The 27,422-nt window shown below is 38.8% G+C and overlaps 1 protein-coding gene across 1 annotated transcript in view; it reads right to left on the bottom strand.

The window, feature by feature from the left end:
- The window catches only part of CCDC9B (coiled-coil domain containing 9B), a 270,324-nt gene that overhangs the window by 127,776 nt on the left and 115,126 nt on the right, over positions 1 to 27,422 (bottom strand). The window contains exon 8 of the mRNA XM_075191871.1: positions 12,870 to 13,004. Coding sequence (XP_075047972.1) covers positions 12,870 to 13,004 — 135 coding nt within the window. The remainder of the gene's footprint in view (positions 1 to 12,869; positions 13,005 to 27,422) is intronic.

A 27,422-nucleotide genomic window follows, 5' to 3' on the forward strand; every position in this document is an offset into this window, starting at 1 on the left:
AATTTTTCCAGCGGAATTTCTAATCCCTAAAGAAAGCAGATTTAGTATACTTTTCTTCAATACATCACATCTTTTTACTTGGAGCAAATTGGCACCAAGTAAAGATGGCATAATCATTACAAATTTTTTCAATATTACATAAAGTTTGACACCATGAGATATCTGTAGACTGACAATGTTGTACAAATTTACAGATGGTGTTAAAGGATGGGCTTACTGACACACTTTCTTTTCACTGGATAGATTATTTGTGATTTCACCATTTTGTCTTCCGTTTGAACCTCAATAACCTACTTTTACTAGTGTTACTCGCCCACTACTCACGGACTGCGCAAGAGTTGTTGGAGAGTAGTTGCTGCCACCACGAGGCTCTTTCACCAGCAGGTGAGAGTTCTGTGCATTGTGTATAGCTGCTGCAGCACCACTTTGCTGGTGACGTATGGCTGGATCCTCCTGGCTGCTTAGTTGGATCAGGACTGCTGGATAGCAGGCAGCGCACTAAATCAGTACACAATCAGGAAACAGATTAGAGTTTAGGTCTTATTTGTAGGTCACATGGTTAGAGCAAGTAATAGCATCAGACAGGACCTTGTAAGCAGAATGGTGTTTATTGTTGATAGTTATATGCAGAGCACCTAATCTATGCCTCTGCATTGAGGCTTACTGGTCACACCTGACACCCATGAGGACTGCAGTGGAAAGCTGCACTGACAGAGAACTTCTCAGCTCTGGTGTGCTAATGTGCTTTTTTTTCCTGCTCTAACGCAGATTTTCCAGAATCCCTTATGTTTGTGGGTCCACAGATGTTGCACTCTTCCTGTGAGCTGCCTCCACCCGCCTTTCTGAACACCACAGCAATAACACATCTGGCCACCAGGAGGCATTTAATAACACCAATACGAACGGCTACAATATATGATGGATCTCTAACAGTGGAGCTATCCGCTTTAATTACAACTACCACAGCTTGTTTACTAGTGACGTGCTAAGTTGCTGGTATTTTTATGATGGGGAACCTTTTCTTATTGGATCATTTGTACCACGTGATTATTAACAAGGGATTGGTTTACCATCCCCACGTGACCGCAAGCACAGACTATGTATAGAGGGCTGTTTTGTCCTGACAATTATACCTCTGATGAAACGGCCAGAGCGCTGAGAAACACGTCAGGTATTTGCTGGATTCTAGTTGGCGATTGTGACAGCACAGTGACTATTGTACCCCGTGTGTACCTCTATCCACTACTGTCTGGAGGTTGAACTTTCGGGACATCTGATTGCCCATCCGAGACTACCGGTTAAGTACTTAACATTTCAAGGCTACAATTTTTCCTCTCACGGAGAGGGTATTATTGTGTTTAATTGGGGATTTGCGCACAAAGCTGTGCTTATATGAACATTCCGAATTTCTTTATGTGTGATATCTCACTAAATCAACAGATTTCAACATCTGCGGTTTCAGGATTTGTTTCTTCATCCGTGTGCTCCAACACATTTATCTTTCAGGACTGAGCCTTACACTTTGATTATCATTCTGCACACAAAGTTGTGCTTATTTTTAGGTCTCAACCTCTATACGTACTAGTTTATCAATCAACTACTATACCTGCTGTGAATCCATCTAGGAATATTTTTCATGTGCTTTGATTCATTAAGAGTGTTGAATTTAATTTATGCCAGTTCTTTGACACACTTGATACTGGCTATTGTTTTATTGAATATGTGCAACTGTCTATTCGTAATATTTCTAAATACATATGATTTTACAATAAATTGAATTGTTATTAATTTAACTATTGGTTTACAGTTTTTGCGCTCTCATTGTCTCCTTTTTCTATAATAGTGCAGTTATTTTCAAAGCAATATCACCACATGCAAGCATACATAAGGTGCGTACCAGATGTATACACATATCTTATTCTCCTTTTGGCCCGTTCAGGTGGATCTCTTATTCTTGAATAGATTTTCCAACAAAACACACCCACAGAACAGGAAAAAATCACTATACAGGACAGGAAATTCCAAACTTTTATAAATCTTCTAAAATTAAACAAACATGCATTAATTGAAGCTCATCTGTAATGCAGAGATTACTCTAAATCTCAAAATGTTCAATGGATCCAGGTGAAGCAGTAAATAGTTCTGTACAAGGACCATACACGCATGTGTATATATCTCAAATACAATAAGCAATACAAAACAAAACCAGCATTCTAATGTATCACAAGGGGGCTTTGCTAAGCAAAAATGCACATGCAAGGCAGTACTGGCAGTTCCCAAAAACACATTGCGTAGTTACTCAACAGTGTTAAATATGATTTTTTGCTAAGGCCTCATAAGGCCTTTGTTCAGCAATTTATTGTAACTTGTATAGAAATATTATTTGCTAAAAGAGATTATTCATTTTTCTGCTGATTTGCAGTTTTCCAAGATGTAAGCCCATGGCCTTCAGGTTAAGATGACATAGAGAACACCTGAAGAATGTATTAAGATATGAGAACAATAAGTAGCTTCATGTTCAGCTCATAGTGTGGGAGCTGTGCCCTTGTGGCATATAGGAGATGTACCTCCAGCTCCCCTTGAGATAAAAATAATAGGCTCATCTGTCCTTAGAAGGGGGAGAAAGTAAACACCTCAAGAATACGTGAGAAACTTAATAGGTAGCGCTTCTCATAGACTAATGGTATAGCCTTTCCTTTGATGTAGGATTCATTTATTCAGTAGTCTATAAAAACTTGTATTTTTGTATCAATAAATCAGAGAATATTCCTTGTATAGAAAACTTGGTCTGTGTCAATTCTCTCCAGCTGATTGAAGTGCTTCCAGATATACTTGACACCAAAGGCAAACTTGGATCAGAATTTTAGATCTAACAACAGTATATAAAGGTCTTCAGAACAATAGCTACTGAGAAACAGGGGCTATACAATGTTATATCAAAAGTGTCAAAGAACGAGCATACCCACTAAACACAGTGCACTAAAAGAGAATGATAATTAAACCAATTCCAACTTAGGATTTTGAAAGCTATTCAAATATGGATACATTCAAGAATGATCTCCAATAACCATATATAATATGCAAAGAGGTTTGAGAATAGTTTACATAACAGGCATTCTGGCATTTAGTCTATATATCCCTAACCAAATATATACATTCCATCATCCCCCCTTCCCCCCGTGGGAGGGGTAGTAAAGGCTAAATTTACCAGTTGAGGGCTTAAACTCTTGACCGTGTGGGTATTTATTTACCAGAGCCTGTGTTTCGTCATGGACAATTGTATGTCGCATTTTCACGAGTACGGAGAAACAGTGATGTGAAAGTGCAGGTTATGAATACTGCCCTTCAAGGAAGACTGATTGAGCACAGCGATAAGGTGTTTAGCAGAAACGTTGTGTATCGAGAGGTTTTAGAACAGTAAGACGATGGAGATTAAGGATGTGGCAATGTAGATGAAGGATGAGGTGATGAAGAAGAATGAGGAGGTGGTGACATGTGAACAAAACAACGTCAAAAAAAGGGCGCTTACGTCGGGAAGTAACGCTCTTCCCCTGAGGAGGCCTGGCCTAGCCCCAAATGCATGACAAGAACCTTTTTAACACCTTAAGTAGCTTGATTTGACTAGAATGCATGAGTATCATGCACGGGTTAACATATATATATTTATATATCTATATATATATATATATATATATATATATATATATATATATATATATATATATATATATATATATATATATAGATATATATATATTTATTGTAACAAAAGCAGGCATTTAGCTGGCAATATACAGAGAAAGCAGGGAAGTAGAGTAAAACATTTGTGCAGTAATGCACCTAGAGTGAAGACTTATGTATGAAAACCAATAGTTTAAATTTGGTTAAACTTACATGATCTGAAATCCTTCCTCTCAGCAAACAGACAGGGCGTGTCTGGTTGTGCAAACAGAGGCAGTGATGGGTGTTTTGTTTTAAAGAGAAGGTGGGTGTGTCACCTGTCCATCAAGCTAAGGCTGGGGGAGGAGCATCATGTATAAAAGCTTGTTTGTTCCATTTGTTCAGGAAGACCAATGCTGGGTGAGCTGGCTGGTCCTGAGAGAGAGCTGGACTATGTATAGCTTGTGTTTAGGGTCTCCATGATTGCTGTACAAGTATACGGTGTCAAACATTTACCATCCTGACAATAAAGCACCACAAAAAGAAAGTTGCTGTTTGCGCGTGCTTCTGCAGTAGCGGGCTCTTGCCAATATATATATATATATATATATATATATATATATATATATATATATATATATATATATATATATATATATATATATATTATATATTATATATATACACATATACACACACACATATATGCACACATACATGGGCCTGATTTATTAGGGAAAGGAAAGCAAAAAAAAAAAAAAAAACACCTTGGCAACACCCTGCTGCACTGGAGGGGGAGGCAAATTTAAAATGTGATGGCAGACTTATAGCTGGAACAAGGCATGTTCTATAGTAACAAATAGCAATAGGTCCAAAGCAGCCACATAGCGAGAAGGTGAGGAAGGGGATTCCTTTTTTCACAATGGGTAACCAAAGAAACAGTATACTCGTTATTCGCAGATATTGCAAAAACTTTGTGTTGATATTAGTATGTACGATGTCAAAATATTAAAATTCAAAGAATGCTATTAACAGTAAGTTTACTTCAAACTTCTGCCCACAAAAATTAAACAATAAAATGCATACATAATTAAAATCAGCAAATGAATAAAACATTGTATAGTCTAGTAGTGTAGGCAAAGCCCATCATTATCATCATCATCTATTTAATTATATAGCGCCACTAATTCCGAAGTGCTGTGCAGGGAACTCAGAGTACACCGTTATAAATAATTTGGTCAGTCCTGGTATGTGTGTCAATCGCCCAAAATTATAAACTTCAGGAAAAATCCAAATAAAGCTGATATTCAGCCTGTACATAAAAGAGCGAAAGTCCAATGTATAGGAGTAAAAACTGACATGTAAGACGTTGCCGCAGGAGCTCATTTTATTCCCCTCATAAATATATCCCACTGCCTACCCTTGGATGCAGGGGGGAGTGAATGCAGGTTATCGTTGAGTGTTCGGAGCTTCTCGGACGATGCTGTGATAGCACAATGAAACCGTTGCCGGACTGCTTGGTAGTAAAAGATTTAGTGACATACAACCCCACTTGTGTCACATGAAATTCTCTCTCTGATGTTGTAGATTATCCCTGTCTTGTTTGACTTGAATTTCTCAGAAGGTTTAGTTTTGCACTGGTTTGTGGTTTAACAGCCATAGCATCTGTTGCAATGATAGAAATATTTTTTTCTCCTTCCTTAGCCAGGTTTCGCCAGGTCTTTCTCAACAGGTATGCAGCTTTTCACTAGTGTATTTCTAAAGTTTGCCGCTTTCCTGTTCATGAAATTGGGGCTAGTTGGTAAAATCCCTTTCAATTTATTGGCCATTACAAAGAAATTTATTAATGATTTTCTATATTGATATATGGTTTTGAAAATGACACAAATATTATTTTTCACTAAGTCTGCTGCCTCAGTTTTCATGACAGCAATTTGCATATACTCCAGAATGTCATGAAGAGTGATCAGATGAATTGCAATTAATTTTAAAGTCCCTCTTTCCCATGACAATGAACTTTATTCTAAAAACAACATTTCCACTGCATTTCTGCCCGGACACAAAATGGCCAGCTGACATCAGGTCAGTGATTCTCTCGTTAACACAGGTTAACAAGAGAATGCTAATAAGGACAAGGCTGGATATCACTCTGTAATGCCGATTGAGTTAGAATAACAGACTGGAAGCTTTAAAAGGAGGATGGTGCTTGAAATCATTATTCTTTCTCTGTTAACCATGGTTACCTGCAAGGAAACACAAGCAGTCATCATTGCTTTGCACAAAAAGGGCTTCGCAGGCAAGGATATTGCTGCTAGTAAGATTGCACCTAAATCCACCATTTATCGGATCATCAAGAACTTCAAGGGCAGAGATTCAATAGTTGTGAAGACGACTTCAGGGCGCCCAAGAAAATCCAGGAAGCGCCAGGACCATCTCCTAAAGTTGATTCAGCTGCAGGATCAGGCGCCAGCAGTGCAGAGCTTGTTCAGGAATGGCAGCAGGCAGTTGTGAGTGCATCTGCACGCACAGTGAGGCTAAGACTTTTTGGAGGACGATCTGGTGTCATGAAGGCGAACAAAGAAGCCACTTCTCTCCAGGAAAAACATCAGGAACAGACTGATATTCTGCAAAAGGTACAGGGATTGGACTGCTGAGGACTGGGATAAAGTAATTTTCTCTGATGAATCCCCTTTCAGATTGTTTGGGTGTCACGCGCCGCTCACCCGCGGCTGCCACCCGGAAACCTGAGCATCTGTTCATTCCTCATTCCTTGCTTTCTTCCCCAGCTGTCAGGTCAGCAATTGGCTCTGCACATGCGCAGGTGATCCTCTCACCTGTGTTCACCTGTCCAGCTCATCCATTGGCTACCTCTCGTTTATAAGGCTCCTCCCAGCTCCTCTTAGTGCTGGTTCTTTTCATCAGACTCCTGGCCTGGAAGCAGTAGCTCATGCACTTTGCTGCGAATCACCTATTACCTGCTCCACTCGTTAGTGGTCACTACTGCAGATTGTCGCTATCATCTCTCCAAGTGTGCTTCTGCAAATCACCTATTATCTCTCTATGGACTATCACTGGACATCACTCAGTACTCCTACTCATTTGTGGCTAACTAGTGACTGCCTTCTTCTCTGTACTCGGTTCTCTATCACTACTTGCTGGGAACTGCCCTAGAGGGCCGCGACTTGCAGGGTGGAAGCTGCTAAGCCCAAATTCCCTTGCGAGAACCTCTAGTGATAACCTTCCACCTTGTTAGATTCACCGCCTCTTGGTAAAGTACCACCAATTCCAGGCAAAACAGAAGGATCCCACTCATCATAGTGCACCGACATTGGGACATCTGGACAAACGCTTGTCCGAAGAAGGAAAAGTGAGCTCTAACATCAATCCTGTGTCATGACAACAGTAAAGCATCCCGAGACCATTCATGTGTGGCTGCTTCTCAGCCAATGGTGTAGGCTCACTCACAATTTTGACTAAGAACACAGCCATAATTAAAGAATGGTACCAAAAACATCCTCCAAGAGCAACTTCTCTCAACCATCCAATAACGGTTGAAATTATGGGTCTATGGCCAAGAAACTCCCCAGACCTTAATCCCATTGAAAACTTGTGGTCAATCCTCAAGAGGTGGGTGGACAAACAAAAACCCAAATTCTGACAAACAATTCTCTCCAAGCATTGATTAGGCAAGAATGGGCGACCGTCAGTCAGTATGTGGCCCAGAAGTTTATTAACAGCATGCCAGGGCGAATTGCAGAGGTCTTCAAAAAGAAGGGTCAACACCGCAAATATTGACTCTTTGCATAAACTTAATGTAATTGTCAATAAAAGCCTTTGATGCTTATGAATTGCTTGTAATTTTACTTCAGTATAACATAGCAACATCTGCCAAAAAGGTCTAAAAACACTGAAGCAGCAAACTTTGCGAAAACCAATACTTGTGTCATTCACAAAGCTTTTGGCGATGACACATATATATATATATATATATCTCTATACGCACACACACATACATACAAGCCTTGTTTCCACAGAGGTAGTCGCAAAATCACAAGGTCATTTACTATGTATTCTCACAATGACATCTTTTGTTGTCTCAGAACTATATGCACACAGAGTAATAACAGAGATACTTAAGAAAAATAGTTTTAAATCCATTGAATTAGAAAAAGTACACAACATCATGTAAATCAGATGAAGGGAGTGGTTTCATAATTGTCCTTTAACCCTATAGGAGACAGAGTTCCTAAACAATGAATTGAATACATTTCTCTCCATGCAAGTTTAACTTGTAAATCTCACCCTTTTTTCCTAAAACCAAACGTTCAATGGCTTTAAATCGCAAGCACCTATGTTTCTGATTTATGGTTCAATAAAGTGTCTTAAGCCCGAATGTGAATCTATTTTGTTTCAAATGTTCCTTTTATGTTCTTAGATTTTAATTCCCTTTTTTCAACATAGAAAGTTCACAGGAACAATCTAACAATTATATTTATTTGGTTTCATTCTACTTATTAGTTGCAAAATACTTATATTGTTACAGTAATAAAAAGACAATAAAAAAGGAAAGCGCTCTCTCTTAACATGCAGCACCTCTTAACAAATATAAAATGGATTGGAACAGGAGAGGGCGCAGAATATGTATCAGATAGTGTATGATAACAGAAAAAAAAGAGCATATGCCTACCGATTGGATAGAGAAAAACCACTACAATAGATGAAAAAAACAGTAGGGTAATAAAAGAATGTTTATAGCTCTTTCCGTGACATTGTGATGTTAACGAGTGTAGATCCACGGTAAAACGATAAAAACTGTTGCCAGATGTTCTAATAACAAAAAATGAATAAATAAGAAGATCTTACCCTACTAAGCCCTACTGAGTATGTCCCGGGACATGTTTCCGTTGATAATCCTCCGTGAAGACAAAAAGTAGTGTAAGCAGAGTGTTACCGCATATGAAATGCGGAAGTGGGGGGATGAGCACAGCTACGGTGGCTTGGTAGAGTCAGTTATCCAACAAGTTTCGTTCGAAATGTGGACTTTTTCAAGGATCAAAGTCCACAAGGAAGGATGAATTCATGGATCCATAATTGTTTACACCAAATTCTGACACTACCATCTGCATGTCACAGTTGAAATCAAGAATAGTCAGACCAGAGGGTAAATGAATCAAGGTCCGATTTTTTTTAGCGTGTTAAAATCGCGGGAAATTGTGGGTGACAACCCGCAATTTTACTCCCCAAGTTGCCAGATGTATTAAACTGCGATTTTTGCTCTAATCTTAAAAATCGCTGGTCATATCTGGCACTTTGCTGCGATGTCAAACACTCCCGTCTTTAGCCAATTCTCCTGTGTTTCCTGCGTGTTTAGTAAACACATCACTGTGACACTGCCCTGTCTATACAGCCGGAGGTCCCGGCAGCTGTCAAAAGTTTTAAAAATAGATAAAAGTGTTTTGTTTTGTTTTTTTAAAGTGTGCAGTCCCACCTCCAGAGAAGACTTTAATCAACAAGGGGGTCCTCCTGGCCAGAAGAACTGAAGAATTTTCCAAGCATGGACTACTGGAATTACATATTAATTTGAAACATTTACAAGCAGGACTTTTGGATACAAATTTAATTGGGAATTGGTACAAACTCATTTTAGGATTAAAAGCTGCTGACGACAGATGAAAACATCACTGGTGAGTATTTTTGGGATTTATTATTTTTAATAAAATTATGTGGTATAAATGAGGATGTTGTGTTTTTTTTTAACATTTTGTATTGTGGAACTACAGGTCCCATCCAGCCGTGGGTGTCAGGGCATGTTGGCACTTGTGGTTCTCCAGGTGCCAACATGCCCTGGCTGCCATGGGTAGTACGCTGGTACTTGTAGTTCCACAAAACAAAATGGCGTCTGTTTTTTTTTTAACATTTATGTCGTCGTTATTACCTTACACCCACTGTCCGGGGGGGTGCAAGAAGAACCCTAGTGCTTTCAGCACTGGGTTGGTTGTCCCTAGAGGGGGGGCTCGCTCCTGTTTTTCGGGGGACCAGCCCAGCACTGCACAGCCTGGTGTTGATTTGTCATCATGGCAGGGGGACCCCTTCCGCGTGCCCCCCTGCTATAGTGCCACCCACCCCAGGCTGGTTTGCCTAGTGCTGGTTAAGTGAAAATTGGGGGGACCCCATGCAATATTTTTTCCTGATTTTCATGTAACCAGCAGTAGGCTGGCAGCACTAGGATTAATAGTGCTCTGGCTGGGGGACCACATGCAGTTTTTTTTTTAAAAAAAACCACAAAAACAAAAAAAACTTTTATCTATTTTAACAATTTTGACAGCTGCCGGCACCTACGGCTTTATAGGCAGACAGTGCAACAGTGATGTGTTTACTAATCACGCTGCTAGGATGCAGCGTGTTGTATGTAACGATTTTTAAAGCAAACTCAACAGAGTTTGCTTAATAGCAGCTTCATACATTTGAGAACTTCTATAGCTAGAGTGGCAAACAGTTCGGAGTTTGATCGCTACCGATTTTGGAAATGGCTCTTTTAACAGAAACACATCTCTGACGATTTTACATGAAATCTCAGGTTCATACATCTGCGAGTTTCAACTCTCCAAAGAAAATTGCTGGATTTGCAAAATCGCACCTTGATACATTTACCCCTGGATGTTTTACCAATGCCCAACTGTTTAAATAAAGTGCCCAGTGTACCCTAAGATTCTTGTTATCGATGTGCTGTGCATTCGGAGATGCTTTTTTGCATGGCACTGTTGTAAAACGTGGTTATTTGAGTTCCTGTCACCTTACTGTCAGCTTGAACCAGTCTGCCCATTCTCCTCTGACCTAACAAAGCGTTTTCCACACAGAACTGTCGCTCACTGGATGTTTTGCACACAATTGTCTGTAAATTCTATAGACTGTTGTGCGTGAAAATCCCAGGCGATCAGCAGATTCTAGGTCACTCAAGCAATCCTGTTTGGCACCAACAATCATTCCATGGTCAGTCACTTAGATGATATTTTATCCCCATTCTGGTGCTTGGTGCTTTTATGCAGAGTTGCTGTCATAAGATTGGCTGTATAGATATTTGCATTAATGAGCAGGTTAACATAATATAATGGCCACTAAGTGCATATTTCCAAGTAATCTACACAATTCATTTACATAGTATATTTTATTCAAATTCACCAGTCCTCCACACATATCTGCCTTTTTAATAACTATCTTTATTATCCATTAGTTCTTTCAATGCATGTTTCTCTTTTGATGTCAAATTATCTTTAATTTTAAGTTCTGATACCAAACTATCTAGGTCTTTTTTTTTTTTTTTTAAACTAACTCAGAAAACATTCGAGATGTGTAGTATCAGGCACTTGATCCCTTCAGCAATATCTCAAAAGTCCTGAAAAGGAACTGATTTTTTTTATTCTATAAAGTCTGTACCTCAATCAATAGTACTTATCAATGAAATCCGGGTGGCTGCCATCCTTTGAAGTCCATTTTGTTCATACAAGAACATAACAAAACAAAAAACAAAAAAAGGCGCCTACTGTCCAGTGACAATAAGCACTCTATCACAACCATGAAGGAAATGAGTACCATATAAGGGAAAGAGCTTATCTGTTAAATCCTGAATGTTGAGCAACTCTTAGCTCCAAGTGTCCATACATAATACAATAAAAAAAGAACAGTGTCATGATCAGCACTCACCTGAGCATGCGTGATGTGTGTGTAACAAAGGGTTAATAAAAAAAACAACCACTTGGTCTATCTAAAATGATTCAATCCTTACCCATCTATGCCACACACAAGTTTTGCCTTATCAACTATGCCATTACCAAAGGCTTTTTTTTTATGAAGAGCTGACCCTCTCATTTAGGAAGCCTTAGATTCTCCCTTAGAACTAATCTATCACAATTTAAACTAATCATAGTTAACATAAACCACAATGTTCTCCCCTGTTTTCAACTTAGCGTTTTGACCAAACTTGCGTGAATTTGTAAGGACACAGACTTGAACTTATTGAGTTTAATTTAAAAAGGAAAATACATCCACAATGCTAAAGATAAAACAATTAACAAATTGCATACAAATAAATAATGCAATGTTTTCTTGTAAAATAAAAAGCATAAAACACAGAATTGTTAACTCACATATAATCAAGTTTCTGGTGCTGGGAGAAACAGAAAATTGGACACTCTTCAATAGAAGATTGACTCCCCAAAAATGAACGAATACTTAGGGTCACAGTGCAGTTTTTAAAACCAAGCTGCATGGCCCACAGCCCCCTTCCTGTGATGTTAGAACTGAAATGTCTGTGTAAATGCAAATAAGGGTTTTATGACCCCTGTGGACAACAGATTCTAAGTCAGGTTTTAAGTACCTTGTCTCAACTTCTCACCATCTTTGGCTTACAAACATACAACCCCATGATAGCAGTGTCCCCCAGAAAGGATGAAGGAGAAACGTTTGTTTTAAATTCTTTTTCATTGCTATTCAATCTAATTTTACTTCAGACACTGGCCTCATTTCTCAAACTGAGGGGCCGGTTCAATCCAGCGTGAGTTGCGTCATCTATACGCGCCTAATGGCGGCAGAGATATTCAATTCTGGGACCTACAATGTTCATCGTGAATGAAAATAGGGCACAATTTCTTTTCATCTTTGCTTGCACTTCATATTGGTGCTGCACTGTGCTATACTGCATAATTCTGCTTTGGTAATAAATAACCCTTTAAGGCATCATGCATTCTAGGTAACAAACACGGTTTGCCTCCAGTGCAGTATCTACTCCTATGGCATGAAGGGTTTTGTGAACTTTATTCCTTAAGGGTGACAAGTATAGCCAAAGTATATGAATTGTTATCCTCGAAGCTTGTTACTCCAGTTCTATCAGGAGTCTAATAGATTACCAGAGGCAAACACTAGTTAGGGGCGGACCTGGACTTTCTTTTTAGAGCGGGGGTGGCCTCAGTTGGTCCCGGCCCCTATTCCCTTTAAACTGCGGCCAAGAGATCCGATCAAAGGTATGAAATTCGCTGGTGGGGGAGCACTACTATTATCTTGGAGCACAAAATCTGCCTGCCGAAATACCCTAGGTAATTATACATAATTGTCCAACTTCAAAATTAAGTCATCTACATTACTAGGAATCACGGCTATAGTAAATTAAGGAAACTGTAAATGATCTGTTCAATACAACCATAGAATATACTCACTTTCTCCATCTCAATTCCAATCTGCATACGACGCCCTCTGCCAAAGGTAAACAGATTATCAACCTCTTCCATAGTCATTTTACTTGCTGCCGAAAAGCAGTCTTGGTCATTCTTTTTACCGACAAACTTCTTGCCCTATATAAAATGAGGAAAAACAAACTTACTTCACAATATTAATAAAAATAAATGGCAGTAATATTTTTTGAGTTCTAGGCAATTTTGAAATCCTGAACTTTCTTAAAAGGAGAACAAAACCTTATTCTTTCCCTAAAAATTATGTATATTGTGAATGGTTGTTTAATTATTCAAGGGATTTACATCAAAAAAGATTTTATTTATCAGACTAGAATCTTTATATTTAAAACATTGGCTTAACTGTCTCGTTCTTTTGGGACTTGATATTCCACACATGTAAAGGACGTGGGTGGGGTACGTTAATGCGATGCTTTTAATAACGACAGAGTTCAAATGCTGACTTACATTAATACAGGCACAGAACTTATCCGAAAAAACTACCTTGCAGACTGCTATCAAATCCAAACTGACTGCATGCCGGCACTTCCGTTTTACAACACAAAGTAGAGAGACATTGAGGTTTATGAATTTAAAGCAGCAAGCCTAACCCTATCCCTTAAAATAAATTGTCCAGTTGTGGGGTCCTGCCCTTGTCGCTATATCATCCTGGTGAGGATGAACAACTGTATTGCTAATACACTTCTATTGGAATACCATCAATACCTTGTGCCTTATGATTTGGAATGACAAAATAACTGCTGCAATTTCCTCTTCTGTGACAGCGGAGTCTAAGAGGTCAGCCGACTCTAGTGACAGCCACGGGAGTTTAACTCCTCTAAAATAATCGACAAGCTGGGTGGGTATATATTGTGCCTCCTCTGAATATAAATTACAGTAGTACTCAAATAAAACTTCAGCAATTTTTGTCTCTGTAAACTGCTTAACATTTGATTTATCTAGGATGGCTGGAATTGTCCTAGTGGACATCTCATGTCCATCTCATCTTGCCAGGCACGCCAAGTAGCTATCCCCCATGTCAGCTTGGAAATATTGATTATGTCTTGAGAATAGAAGCCTTTGACTATTCTTGTCATATAAGAAGTTGGACCAGACAGATTGAGCCTGTAGCCAGTTCAGTCTATCACTAACATTGTGTGTACCAATATAAAAGACCTCCAAGTCCCTACATCTCTGTTCAAGATCAACCTCCCTCAGCCGAAATTAAAAAACTTAATAGGCAATCTCATCTATAAAGGTACCCCTCATTAAGGCTTTGAATGAGCCCCATAACACAGCCAGACTAACCTCCACTGAGTTATCCTGAAAATATCCCTCCCAGAAGCTCACCAAGCCAGCACTACCACCCAATCTGGTCAACCAATATATATTTATTTTCCAGAACTGTAAGTCCCGCTCAGCCCTAAGGTCGAGGTCAGCCATAATTGGAGAATGATCAGAAATGCCCCTAGATAGGAACTTGACTCCAGAAACCAGTGGGAACAGACTACGTAATGCAAGGACCATGTCTATTCTTGAGAGGGAGTGGCGAGTATGGGAGTGACATGAAAAGTGTCAAGCATCTGGGATCCCAAACCTCCAAACGTCTACCAGCCCCATATTATCAATAAGTTTCCCGAAATAAGTTGGACTACTAGGGAGTGTCATAAGATCTTCTCCCTATCTATCCACATTAACATTTATTACATTATTAAAGTCCCCCAGACACAAAACTGATGTGTCCGGGGCTGTGGCAACAATTGCTGCTCCTTTATACAGGATGTCACTACTGTACTGGGGTGGGATATAGACAACCAATATTGTCGGTGATTAAATGGGGCCCTGAGAAAAACATATGCCAACAAAAAGACGAGAGAAATACTACTTATGTGAGGCACTCCTTTATTGACAAGTGGGTATATGCTGACCTATTAGATGAAAATAGAGGAAAGGAAAGCTCAAGAAGAAATGATCCAAAGGGTGATTAAAAAAAAAAATGCACTCACACTAGAATAAAAATTTAACTTTTATTGTTCATATTAAAATAAATGATTAAAAGAAAAATATAAAATAACTGAGACCTGTAGGGAAAGTGAGATCTAATGTGTAATTGATGTTAGCCCTGTGATAAGTCTAAGGGGTATATTTACTAAACTGCGAGTTTGAAAAAGTGGAGATGTTGCCTATGGCAACCAATCAGATTATAGTTGTCATTTTGTAGAATGCTCTTAATAAATGAAAGCTAGAATCTGATTGGTTGCCATAGGCAACATCTCCACTTTTTCAAACCCGCTGTTTAGTAAATCTAGCCCTAAGTATGTAATATGGACGTTATCTACAAAGTTATTTAGTCACGGTTATTGTTCACATCAAACATTTGCTCCAAATATTAGCCAATCACAGGGTTTATTAAGATAAAACAACCAAAAAGATGTCATTGACCACTATCACATGCTAGCTGTAAGCTACAATAGAAAGTAATTGTCTCCCTTCAGTTACCTTTGTTTAATAACAGACATTATGTATCAGCTTAATGCTTATTTAAGTAACTCTTGCAATAATTGTTACTAGATAAATATTACAGACACCTATCTACACTTGTAACAATTTATATCACATTATTGAAAGAATTCTATGTGCTGTAACAATAAATAGCAGACTCCTATCCCTTATATATGTTAAAAATAGGCATGTCTGATTGCTCAATACTTGTATAAATAGTGCTGCTGCTCTATTTATGTTTAAGTGAAATTTCTATAATATTGTACACCTAGATGTCTCAATATATACTACTAGTTGCATGGAGAAAAATTAATCTTTTGCATTTTTATCTACAGTAGAAATAGCAGATCTGTTGCTGGCTATAGCAGTGTGCTGGGGGATGTCTCTGTGTGTTTGTTCCTTTTAAGATAACCCCACCATTGCACGCACTTGCTATAGCCTATAAATTGATTGAGCAACTTCCATTTCTTTATTTGTCTGAGAGGCATGTTGGTGTCAGTAGCTGAGGGGGAGTGCTGACATTGGATTGCTATTTGGAGGCTTCTGGGGTACCTCTTTGGTAAGTTAATTCTTAATTGAAAAACACATATGTATGGCCAAAATATATGGGACTCCCATTGTTTAGAGTTAGGACCACCCTATTAGCAAAAGTGCCGTGGAGAGGCGGATGGCTTTAACATACATTTGCAAATGTGTGTAACTGAGACTTTTGCATTTTTATCTACAGTAGAAATAGCAGATCTGTTGCTGGCTATAGCAGTGTGCTGGGGGATCTCTCTGTGTAGAAAGATTAATCTAAAAGTTATTTAGGCAGACCATTATTAAAGCACTGTTATATATGCCCCCTGGATCAATCTGGACCTGATGCAATACGAAGTTAAGCTTTATTTTAACTAGCACCGAGACACCTCTGGAGTATGTTGAATAACTGACATGATAGGCCCATCCCACCCAGGACTTCTTAAGGGAGAGAAACTTGCTACCTGTAAGCTGGGTGTCACGGTCTGCGAAGAAGTTACTAACGCACCCCCAATGTTCAACAGGGACCCCAGCGAGTGAATTTGGACTTCGCTGCAAGAGGGTGCGCAGATCGCGGTTCTCCAAGTCAGCCACTGGCATAGTAACAGAGTGGACGGGTGTAGTCAATCAATCCGAGTCAGAGCCAGCCGAGAAGCGAGGTACAAAGGAAGATCCGAAGAAGAGTTGAAGAACTAGCTAGGAGTCGGAGAGCCAGAACAAGCAGGGCTGGATTAAGGGAATGGAGGCCCCTGGGCTAAGGGGCCCTCCATTGCCCCGCGAGGCCCCCAATGTGAGCCGCCCGCCGTCCCTGTGAGGGCCTCCCCTCCCAAAGCGCTTACCTGTGAGTGCAGTCCTCCGTCCCCGGCGCGCTGTAAGCTCCTTACTGAGGAGATCTCGCGAGAGTTCATGAACTCTCGCGAGATCTCCTCAGTAAGCAGACTACAGCGCGCCGGGGACGGAGGACTGCACTGACAGTGCTCAGCAACATTGATCAGGCCGGGGACGCCCCCGCCCCCGATCAATAATGCTGCTGAGGACTTTGAAGGGCCCCCTGGATGCCCGAGGCCCCTGGGCTATAGCCCAGTTAGACCTCGGGTTAATCCGGCCCTGGGAACAAGTAATGAGGTGCCAAAACGTAATCAAAAGGGAAGTCAATAGGTAAGCCAGGTCACTATGAATGCAGGTACAGATAAACAAGAAAAGCGCTGAAGCAGGTGTGAGAACCAATACTCTGGCACCCTAATGGTGCCAGAGGCTCCTATTAATCCCCAGAAGTTGGAAACTCAATAGAGAGAGAATAAAGGGACGGCAATATGCATGAGACCTGAAACCTAATTTCAGGATTGGTCCAGGCATAACAAAACAGATCTTATAACTGAGAGGAAGGAAACGGTCTGATTCTTCTTCCTGTTAAACAGCTGTTGTGAACCTCAAACCTCTTACTGTTCTGAACTTGGTACTCCTGCACAAAATTTACCAGTGATTGCAGAGGAGGGACCTTAACGCCCTAAGACAAGAGTGGATGAAGGGTCACTCACCTAGTACTTTGTCTGCTACTACCGAGCTTACCACATGTCACAAAGAGATATGGAGACCGCACCAGATATATAGGAAGATCTAATTATTGCATAGAATATGATGCAATTGCCTAGAAAAATTCTAGGGGGTGCTCCCAAAACACTTAATAAGTTAGACTGAAACAAGAGGGAAAGAGAAGAAGTGTGTAGGAGGGGTACTCCGAATAGGTCTGCAAATAAAATAAATTAAGTTTATTAAAAAGCATTTTAGGTTGGATTAATTTCACACCTACTTTCCCCGCCATTTAAGAGCTTTCAGATCGTCCCCCCCGCAGCCTTGAAAAAGCATTTTAGGTTGGATTAATTTGACCTGCTATCTCACACTCTAGTATATTTTGATCACATGCCTATCAGTTCAGATTTAAATAAGGTTCCAATCGGACCTCGGATGAATGATTGTAATGTCTTTTAATCAGGTTTTCCCATTGTGCATCATAATCTTAATGTTATACCATTTGAAATCAGGACACAGTAACTTACTTCGCTTTTTGATATAATTAACAGGTAGTCGCGAGAATATATTGGAAGTATTATACACATGATCGCATACTATCCTGTTATTAACATCATACGCCTCCTATTAGCCAACATTCAGTGTCAATCAATGTCTGGTCCCGCCCTCCAACTCTGATTGGTTTACCTAGGATGTCGTCAACAAACAAACCTACTATCCCCGCCATCTAAGAGCTGTCAGATCGTCCCCGCCGCAGCTTTGAAAAAGCATGTTAGGTTGGACTAATTTGACCTGCTATCTCACACCCTAGTATATTTTGATCACATGCTTATCAGTTCAGGTTTAAATAGGGTTTCAATCGGACCTTGGATGAATGATTGTAATGGATATAAATATCTTTAAATCAGGCTTTCAAATTGTGCATTATAATCTCAATGTTATATCATTTGAAATCAGGTCACAATAACTTACTTCGCTTTTTTGATATGATTATATAATTAACAGGTAGTCGCGAGAATCTATTGGAAGTATTATACACATGATCACGTAGACTTCCCTGTTATTAACATCATACGCCCCCTATTGGCCAACATTCAGTGTCAATCTATGGTTTGTCCCGCCCTCCAACTCTGATTGGTCTACCCAGGATGTTGTCATCAAACACACCTACTTTCCCCGCTATTTAAGAGCTGTTAGATCGTCCCCGCCGCAGCCTTGAAAAAGCTAGAGAGCGAAACGCGCATTGGCATTTTGACTCGCTATCATCCAGCCAGCACTTTTCTCCCTATGATCGCTCCCCAGTTACCAATTTAGGCACGGATTTTCACATATACCCGCGATCATAGGGGATTTGTAAATACTTTATTCTTTCATTTATATGATGCCAGTGTTATTGGGCTATATTGCCTAAGACTACCAGAGATACCTTGGGGGTTTTTCAGACTTTATTTGGCAACTATTCAAATTTTGGAGCATTTACTCGTTCAATGCACTTATTATGGTGCAGTTTGGTAGGTAGCCAAACATTTTTCCTTGATTACTCCCTAGTTACCTATTTAGGCAGGGATTTTTTTACATACCTGCGATCTTAAGACAAATTTATCTATGCCATAAATATTGGGCTACACTACCTAATGTTATTAAAAATACCCCTAGGTTTCTCTGACCTTATGTGGTAATTATTCCAACTCTGGAACATTTACTCAGGCTGGGATTCTCTGCACTTATTCAGGTGCATTCTGATAGATAGCAGAGACAATGCAAATTGTATTTGCATTTTAATTCACTTCCACACTTGTTTGTCTTATATATGTACTTTTAATATTTCGCTCCTGTTTAACCAAACTATATTTTAATGCATACCTTATAAACTTAATTTATTTTATTTGCAGACCTATTCGGAGTGCCCCTCCTACACACTTCTTCTCTTTCCCACCTGTGGTAAGCTGCATAAGCTCCAAAATAGACTGGGCCAAGGCTAGAGCTCCCACAGGCGAGAGCAGTCAATGTTCCTCTCTCTCACATACCAAGCCTGACTAGTCTCAGGACAACTTGGAATGGCACTTGGAGCAGGCAAACACCCTGGCTGATGTCCCATCTCCAAACCTAATTAAGGTAAGAACTCACCTTAGCAGGATTGGCAGTGAGGTGAAAGAAGATAAAGACAAGACAGCTGCAAACACAATGCAAAGGTGGATGTGAAAACGCAAAGAAGATTAAGTCCAAAGAGATTACAGTAAATACCAAATGAAACACCCATTCCTCAAACATGCTATGACAAGCAGCACCAACTTGCACCCAACTTGCCAAGGCAGCTGTGGACTTGCTGGTAGAAGTGTCAGAAGATAGTAAAAATAATACATAAAATGATTAAAAATGAATTTAATCAATTAATTAATTAAGGATTTAAAATTCCGGCGGTGGCAGTCATAAAAATGTCACCCAGCTACTGCAGGTGAATTAAAAAAACAAAAAACTAAAGGTACTTTAATTCATGCACTCACTATCTCACGTATCGACTATTGTAATTCCCTCCTTACTGGTCTTCCCAAAATCAGACTCGAGCCCCTACAATCTATTTTGCACACTCCAGCTAGATTGATTTTCCTTGCAAATTGTTTTTCGTCCGCCGAGTCACTCTGTCCGTCTCTAAATTGGTTGCCTGTTTTTTAACAAATCCAATATGAAATTCTTCCACTAACATACAATGCCATCAACAAAATTGCACCGACATACACCTCCTCACTTGTCTCAAAATATATCCCAACTCGACACCTCCGTTCTGCACAAGATCTGCGTCTCTCTTCCACTCTCATCACTTCTCCTATTTTCGGTTACAGGAGTGTTAGCACACATGTGCTAGGACTTTTTTCGGGCTGCACCCACTTTATGAAATTCCTTCCCTCGCACCACAAGATTTTCCTCTGGTCTTCAAACGTTCTCTAAAAACCCATCTCTTCAGACAAGCTTATAATATTCCTCTACCACCCTCTTAATCTCCCTAAGTTACCCTATTACCACCCTCTACACGGCTAACACAAGACAACAACCCTCTGACCAACATAGTTGTGTGACGGAGCTGCCCACTAAATACTTTGTAACCTTTGCATTCTACCTGGACATATATTCAATATGATGTAGCACTTACTCTTGTGTATCACACCATTGTCCCATAGATTGTAAGCTTGCGAGCAGGGCCCTCTTACCTCTCTATATGAATCACCCAGTATTGTTTTATTACTGTTTGTTTCTAATTGTAAAGCGCTACGGAAACTGCTGGCGCTCCAAACCTCAAAGAAAGCAGATTTAACATACTTTTCTTCAATACATCAAATCTTGTACCTGTATTATCTTTGTGGTTTTCTAAAATGCAATACTATAGCAGAGTTTGAAACGCCTATAATGACAATTTGAAAACCTACTGAATAATTCTGAACAGTGAGAATATATTTACTGCTCATATAACCTCAGGAAAAATGTCAAATACAAACAAGACCAGCATTCTAATTTCTCTCAAGGCGGCTTTGGTAAGCAAAATTGCACATGCAAGGCACCACCACCAGTACTCCAATACACATTGCATGGGTACTCAACAGTAAATACAGGTCTTCAGAAAAATAACTACTGTGAAAAAGTGGCTATTCAATTTCCTACTCAAAATTGTCAAAGAATGAGCATATCCACCGAACACAGTTCACTAAATGAGAATGACAAATCAAACAAATTCCGATTTGGGATTTCGGAAGCTATTGAAATACAAATACATTCAAGAATGATCTTCAATCACCATAGAAAATCAAAGATGTAAAGAGGATTGGGAATACTTACAAAACAACAAGAAATTTTTTCTATTCACTTGCGCCACCTCCACATGCAGCAATATACGCCTTAGGTTTGCATAAAAAAAAACACCAATATCACAAATGTCAACTAACAAATAAAGTGTACTATATGCTTGTAGTATAATATTAATACTACAAAAGTGTAAATTACATTCAGTATACATATGTGAACAGTGTTCTATTCAGATGCTGTGTGCTTTCTATTACAAAAAGGCATGTTAATTCCTCTTTTTCCAGAATCACATATACAAAAAAAAAAGAAAGAAAAAAAAAATCATAGTGCAAGTTGTGCTAATTATTATTCAGTATACTAACTCATAAATCTTCAATATTGCATTAACTCTTTTAAACCTACTTCCAGATGTTATTCAATTATAATTCAATCTTACATATAAGTCTTCTCATTCAAAAAAAAGAGCCCTGATTGTGTGAAACAAAACTCCTTTTTCCTCAGTATTTATCGGAGTTATTCACTTTTACATTTATACAGAACATTTCTGTTGTCCCTTTACATTTTCAATCATAGATTGAAATAAAATATTTCATTCAAAGGAAAGAATTAAAGGAATTTTCTTAAAAATGGACAGATAATCTTTATTACCACATTATAAAAAGATAAAAGCATTTCCAGTTCCAATCTTAGATCAGCTCTTCAATCCCTATGTGGGTGTACTCTTACCCTGTTCAGCACACAACAGGCATGCAAGAAGAACAGTCCCTGCAAGATGGAAACAGCAGGGTGCCAGCAACTTAACCTCACAGTCCTGTGAGTTATTCCGAGTAATGTTCACTGGGTATCCGATGCCCCAGGATTAGGAATAGGATTAGGAATAGATTACAAAACAGGCTATATATATCTATCCCTAACCAATTACATATACATACACAAAATATACATACAGATACACACATTATTAAAAGAATATTAATAGATTGTCCGACCCAACAATGTGGTTCCAAAGCACAAAAAGATTTATTCGCAACCAAAGACAATTCAAAACTACCACCAATACAGGTGCAGGCGAACAGCTAATAATAGCATGAAGATTCAATCCAAAATGCTTGCTGTACATTTAACACAGTGGGAATTTATACAGTGTTTACAAAGATAACAGTCACGTCATAGGTGATTGATTAAAGGGTTAGGACCTCGCTAGAACAAAACGCACAATAGGTAAAACGGTCTCCACTGCACAAGTATGCAACAGTTGTTTTTCAAACTTATGCCCTCAGGCTCTCGCTAGTAGATCTCATTTTAAACATACTTTAGCTGCAAATCTTAAACTTAATACATTGATAACTACAAACATTTTAAAAACATTTCCTATTTGAAACAATATTACTTACTGTGTAAATAATAATACAGTTTTTACAGGGCTGTGACAAGGGCTGTGCCACCGCCCAGGGCACAATGCTGAAGGGGGGGGTGCAGTTTATGAATATTTTAGATTAAATTGGTTAAAATTGAAGGCTAGCAGGGGCGCAAGCTTTCCTTCAATTTATTTATTGTATAAATATATTTATACATGTATAATAAAATCACAAGCCATTTTTCCCAAGAGACGATAGCAACACCACAATGTAATTTACTATGCATTAACACAATATAATCTTTTATCATCTCAGAAGCATATGCACAAAGAGTAGTAACAAACACACTTTAAGAAATAGTTTAAAATACATTGAATTAGGAAAAGTACAAAACATCATATAAATCAGAAAGGAAGCCATTTCATAATTGGCCTTTAACCCTATAGGAGATAGAGTTCCTAAACAATAAACTCAATACATTTCTCTCCGTGCAAGTTTAACTTGTACATCTCCTTTTTTCCTAAAACCAAATGTTCAATGGCTTTACATCTCAAGCACTCAAGTTTCTAATTTATGTTTCAATAAAGTGTCTAAAGCCCGAATTAGAATCTATTTTGTTTCAAATGTTCCTTAAATGTTCTTGGATTTCAATTCACTTTTATCAACATAGTGAAGTCAACAGGAACAATATAACCGTTAGATAACAAATATAACGACAATGCCTTAAGCTCTATAGTTGCAAAATACTTATATTGTTACAGTATTTACTTACAACTAACAGTATGTTCTTCAATAGTTACTTAGTAACTTCATCAATTCAGATTTTATCATACAGAACTTGTTGTTAGGAACTTTAACACTTCACACTTTTTTTAAACATTATTTGTTTTTTGGAAGAATCTGTTAGTATAGGTTTCATCAAATAGGCTGTGGCATTTAAATAATGCACCATTGGTATTAAAGGGTCCAATGTGTGTCAAGGAAACATTCCCCACACCACATTACACCACCAGCAGCCTGTACCTGTGACACAATGCAGGATGGATGGATCCATCCATGAATCATTCACCATGATCCATGATCATTCATGGATCCATGAATTCTTTACACTAAATTCTGACACTAACATCTGCATTTCACAGTTGAAATCGAGAAAAGTCATACCAGATATTATAACAATGCGCCCACTGTCCCCTTGATTCCTGTTCTTAGCTGACAGGAGTGGAACCCAGTGTGGTCTACTGCTGTAGCCCATCAACTTCAAGGGTCGATGTGCTGTGCATTCTGAGATACTTATTTGCATGACACTGTTGCAGTGTCGGACTGGGGCATGAAGGGCCCACCGGGGAATGCAACACTAGGGGCCCACCAAAGGGGGTGTGGTCAGCCATCATAGAGGCTGGACCAGACACTCGAGGGGGAGTGGTCAGTCCACGAAGGACAGATAGCATCTTAGTGCAGTATATAAAGACTCCTTGTGATTTCAGAGTAACTAGTCACCACGACAGAAACACTCATCCTCGCAGAATCACAGTTAGATTTGCCCGTATGTTTTAGAACACCTACACAGGGACATTTCACACTCAATCACGGACTTTCAGTAACATCCATGTAGTATAATTACCTATATTGAAACATGGCTGAAGCAGACGTTTATAGGTAACAGTATTATGATTTTGCCACAACAATGTCAGTTTATTTCTTGCATTTCATTAGTTATGCCACCCCTATAAAAGTCACATAGCTAGTTTGAGACAATTGGTGTATAACAATCTACTCTGCAATGAAAATCAAAGACACCTCAAGTTCTATTAGCAAAAAATGACATACCCATTCAACATCCACTACGGGTCTTGCCATTAACGGTGTAATAACTGAATTCCAGGCATTTCTGAACACCAATGTTTAAAACTCTAACAGGACAGAAACTATATTAAACAATCGGGATGCTACAGGGTGAACAGACTTCTCTCATATAATCCAAGTACAGACAATATGATTCTGGGGCTCCCATAATGCATTCAGCCAAGTGATCTGGCGATGTAAACATCTAACACAACGTAGAATGAATCAACTCTCTTCTAAATATTCTTCAAACACAACTCCTACAGGCAATATATTATAATTTTTCACATTACTTCTAAGGATTGTAAGTTAGCCCTAGGCTGTAAGAGAAGCCCTTCCTGGTTACACACACACACCGAGGACCTTTTCAACTAGCGAAGCTAATGTTATACTATACTTCTATCTTAGTCAAGATGTTTGGAAAGTTCAGCCTGCCAACAAATATGCAACAATATAAACAACTGGTTAAAATATACTTAATTACCCAAAAGTTGATCGCTGCAGCCTCTCTGCTCTTCTCCCTTCAGCAGCGTGGGAACATGTGTCAGTGACAGCCAGTCATCTTTCAATTGCGATCGCAATTGAGCAGCGGGGACGACGTGAGGGGCCTCCAGGTAAGCTCCGCCCACTGGTGAAAGGGGGTGTGGCCGTACGGTAGCCGGGCCTACCAGTGGTTTAACCGGTAGTCCGCTGGGCCAGTCCGAGGCTGCACTGTTGTAAAACATGGTTATTTGAGTTCCTGCCACCTTACTGTCAGCTTGAACCAGTCTGCCAATTCTCCTCTGACCTAACAAAGCGTGTTCACACACAGAACTGTCGCTCACTGAATGTTTTTTGTTTTGCACACAATTGTCTGTAAATTCTATAGACTGTTGTGCATGAAAATCCCAAGAGATCAGTAGATTCTAGGTCACTCAAGCAATTCTGTTTGGCACCAACAATCATTCCATGGTCATAGACATTTCATCCCCATTCTGGTGTTTGGTCTGAACAGCAACGGAAACTCATGTCTGCATACTTTTATGCACAGAGTTGCTGCCACATAATTGGCTGAATACAAATTTGCATTAATGAGCTGGTGAACATAATATAATGGCCACTAAGTGCATATTTCCAAGTAATCTACACAACTCATTTACATAGTCCGTTTTATTCAAATTCACCAGTCCTCCACACATATCTGCCTTTTTAATAACTATCTTTATTATCTATTAGTTTTTGCATAGCATGTTTCTCTTTTGATGTCAAATTATCTTTCATTTTAAGTTCTGATACCAAACTATCTAGGTCTTTCTTATCTTTTTTTAAAACTAACCCAGAAAACATATGAGATGTGTAGTATCAGGCACTTGATACCTTCAGCAATATCTCAAAAGTCCTGAAAAGGAACTGATTTTTTTTATTACATAAAGTCTTAACTTCAATCAATATGTTTTAACAGTGAAATCCGGGTGGCTGCCATCCTTTGAAGTCCTGTTTGTTTACACAAGAACATAACTAATCTATAAAAGAAAGAGAGGCGCCTCCTGGTGAAGTGACAATAAGCACTCTATCACAACCATGTAAGAAATGAGTACCATATAAAGAAAGGAAAGTCAAACAGCTTATCTGTAAATCCTGAATTTTGAATAACTCTTCGCTCAAAGTGTCCATACATAAAAAAAAAAACAAAAAAAAAACAGTGTGTTATTATTACACAATATACACTCATGTTCATACACACTGATAAAAGTATTTTTGTACCGAAAAACATTTCTTACAGCACAATATACTTATTAGCCAAACCAGAAGAATGCTCTACAATGGTGGTTCATTCCAAACTAAAAATGATCTTCAACATTTTAGTGTATAACCCACCACCAATCACACTATAGAAAAATGCCTACATACAAACAAAGGTATAGATCCGCTTATTTAAATTCAAAAGATCTTCTATTTCCACCACTTCTTGATAGGACTCCTACTATTCAATAAAAACAATAGGTATTGGGCAGCCACAGTGTAGTATTGTAAAAACACATTTTAATATTCTAATAATTCAAAAAAAGCTTTGCACATACTTCAATGTAAATAAATAGAACTTAGCTGGCAGTTTTCTTAATTAAATCTTAGTCTCTTCTAGATAGAGGTGAGAAGATAGGCTTCCCATTATGACCCATATCTCTTGATTTTTCACTATATCTTTAAGTCTATGTTTCTCCTTTTTGGCAAAGTTAACCTTCTCAAAAAATTAGAAATCACTAAACGTTTGGAAGTCAATTGATTTTCTGCTCAATGTCTTGCTCCCCCCTTCTCTTATACCTCTCCTTGGTTTTTCTGGGATTTTTCAAAAAGTCAGTTTAAAAAAATCGTCTTCAGTATTTGTATCACAGTTCTTGCCTCTACTAAATTGTGGTTGGATCATGTGACCATGCAGGTGAATGAGGGTTGGATGTTTATCCAGGTGGCCACATCGCAACACTATGTCGAGTTGCAATTTTGAATACTGAATACTCCCGTTTGTACCATGAAGTCACAGCTAAGAGTAAGCGGATTACAGATTGGAGTTGACTTCTTAATAAGCATGTAGAGATGAAATTTTAATTAGTTTTGGTTAGTTGTTGCATAAATAAAAAACGGAAGTTTTTCACACTCCCCATCGCCTTGAAATAGACTATAGGAAGCCAAAACATTTAGGTAAGGAGTACTGGTCGACCTACAGTGTCTGCATATAAGGATCATCAAATACCCAGGTCTTCCACCGGAGACATTCCTTAAAGCTGTTTGTGATCTGGAATCTGGTAGGATGCTGATCATATCCCAGTAGGGGATCATGTTAAAGATTTTTTTTTGTCTTTTAACTTGTGTGCTTTCCTCAAATGTTTTCTCAATAAAGCGGGTAATACACTATGAGTTTCTTTCCCTTTTTTGATTTGGAAATTATAGCATTGGTGATAAATTTGAAGAACTGTGGAGGATTCCAAAGTAATGTGAAAAAAGATTAATTTTAAGA

The sequence above is a fragment of the Mixophyes fleayi genome, chromosome 12, assembly GCF_038048845.1.
Source record: "Mixophyes fleayi isolate aMixFle1 chromosome 12, aMixFle1.hap1, whole genome shotgun sequence".
Taxonomy (NCBI): domain Eukaryota; kingdom Metazoa; phylum Chordata; class Amphibia; order Anura; family Limnodynastidae; genus Mixophyes; species Mixophyes fleayi.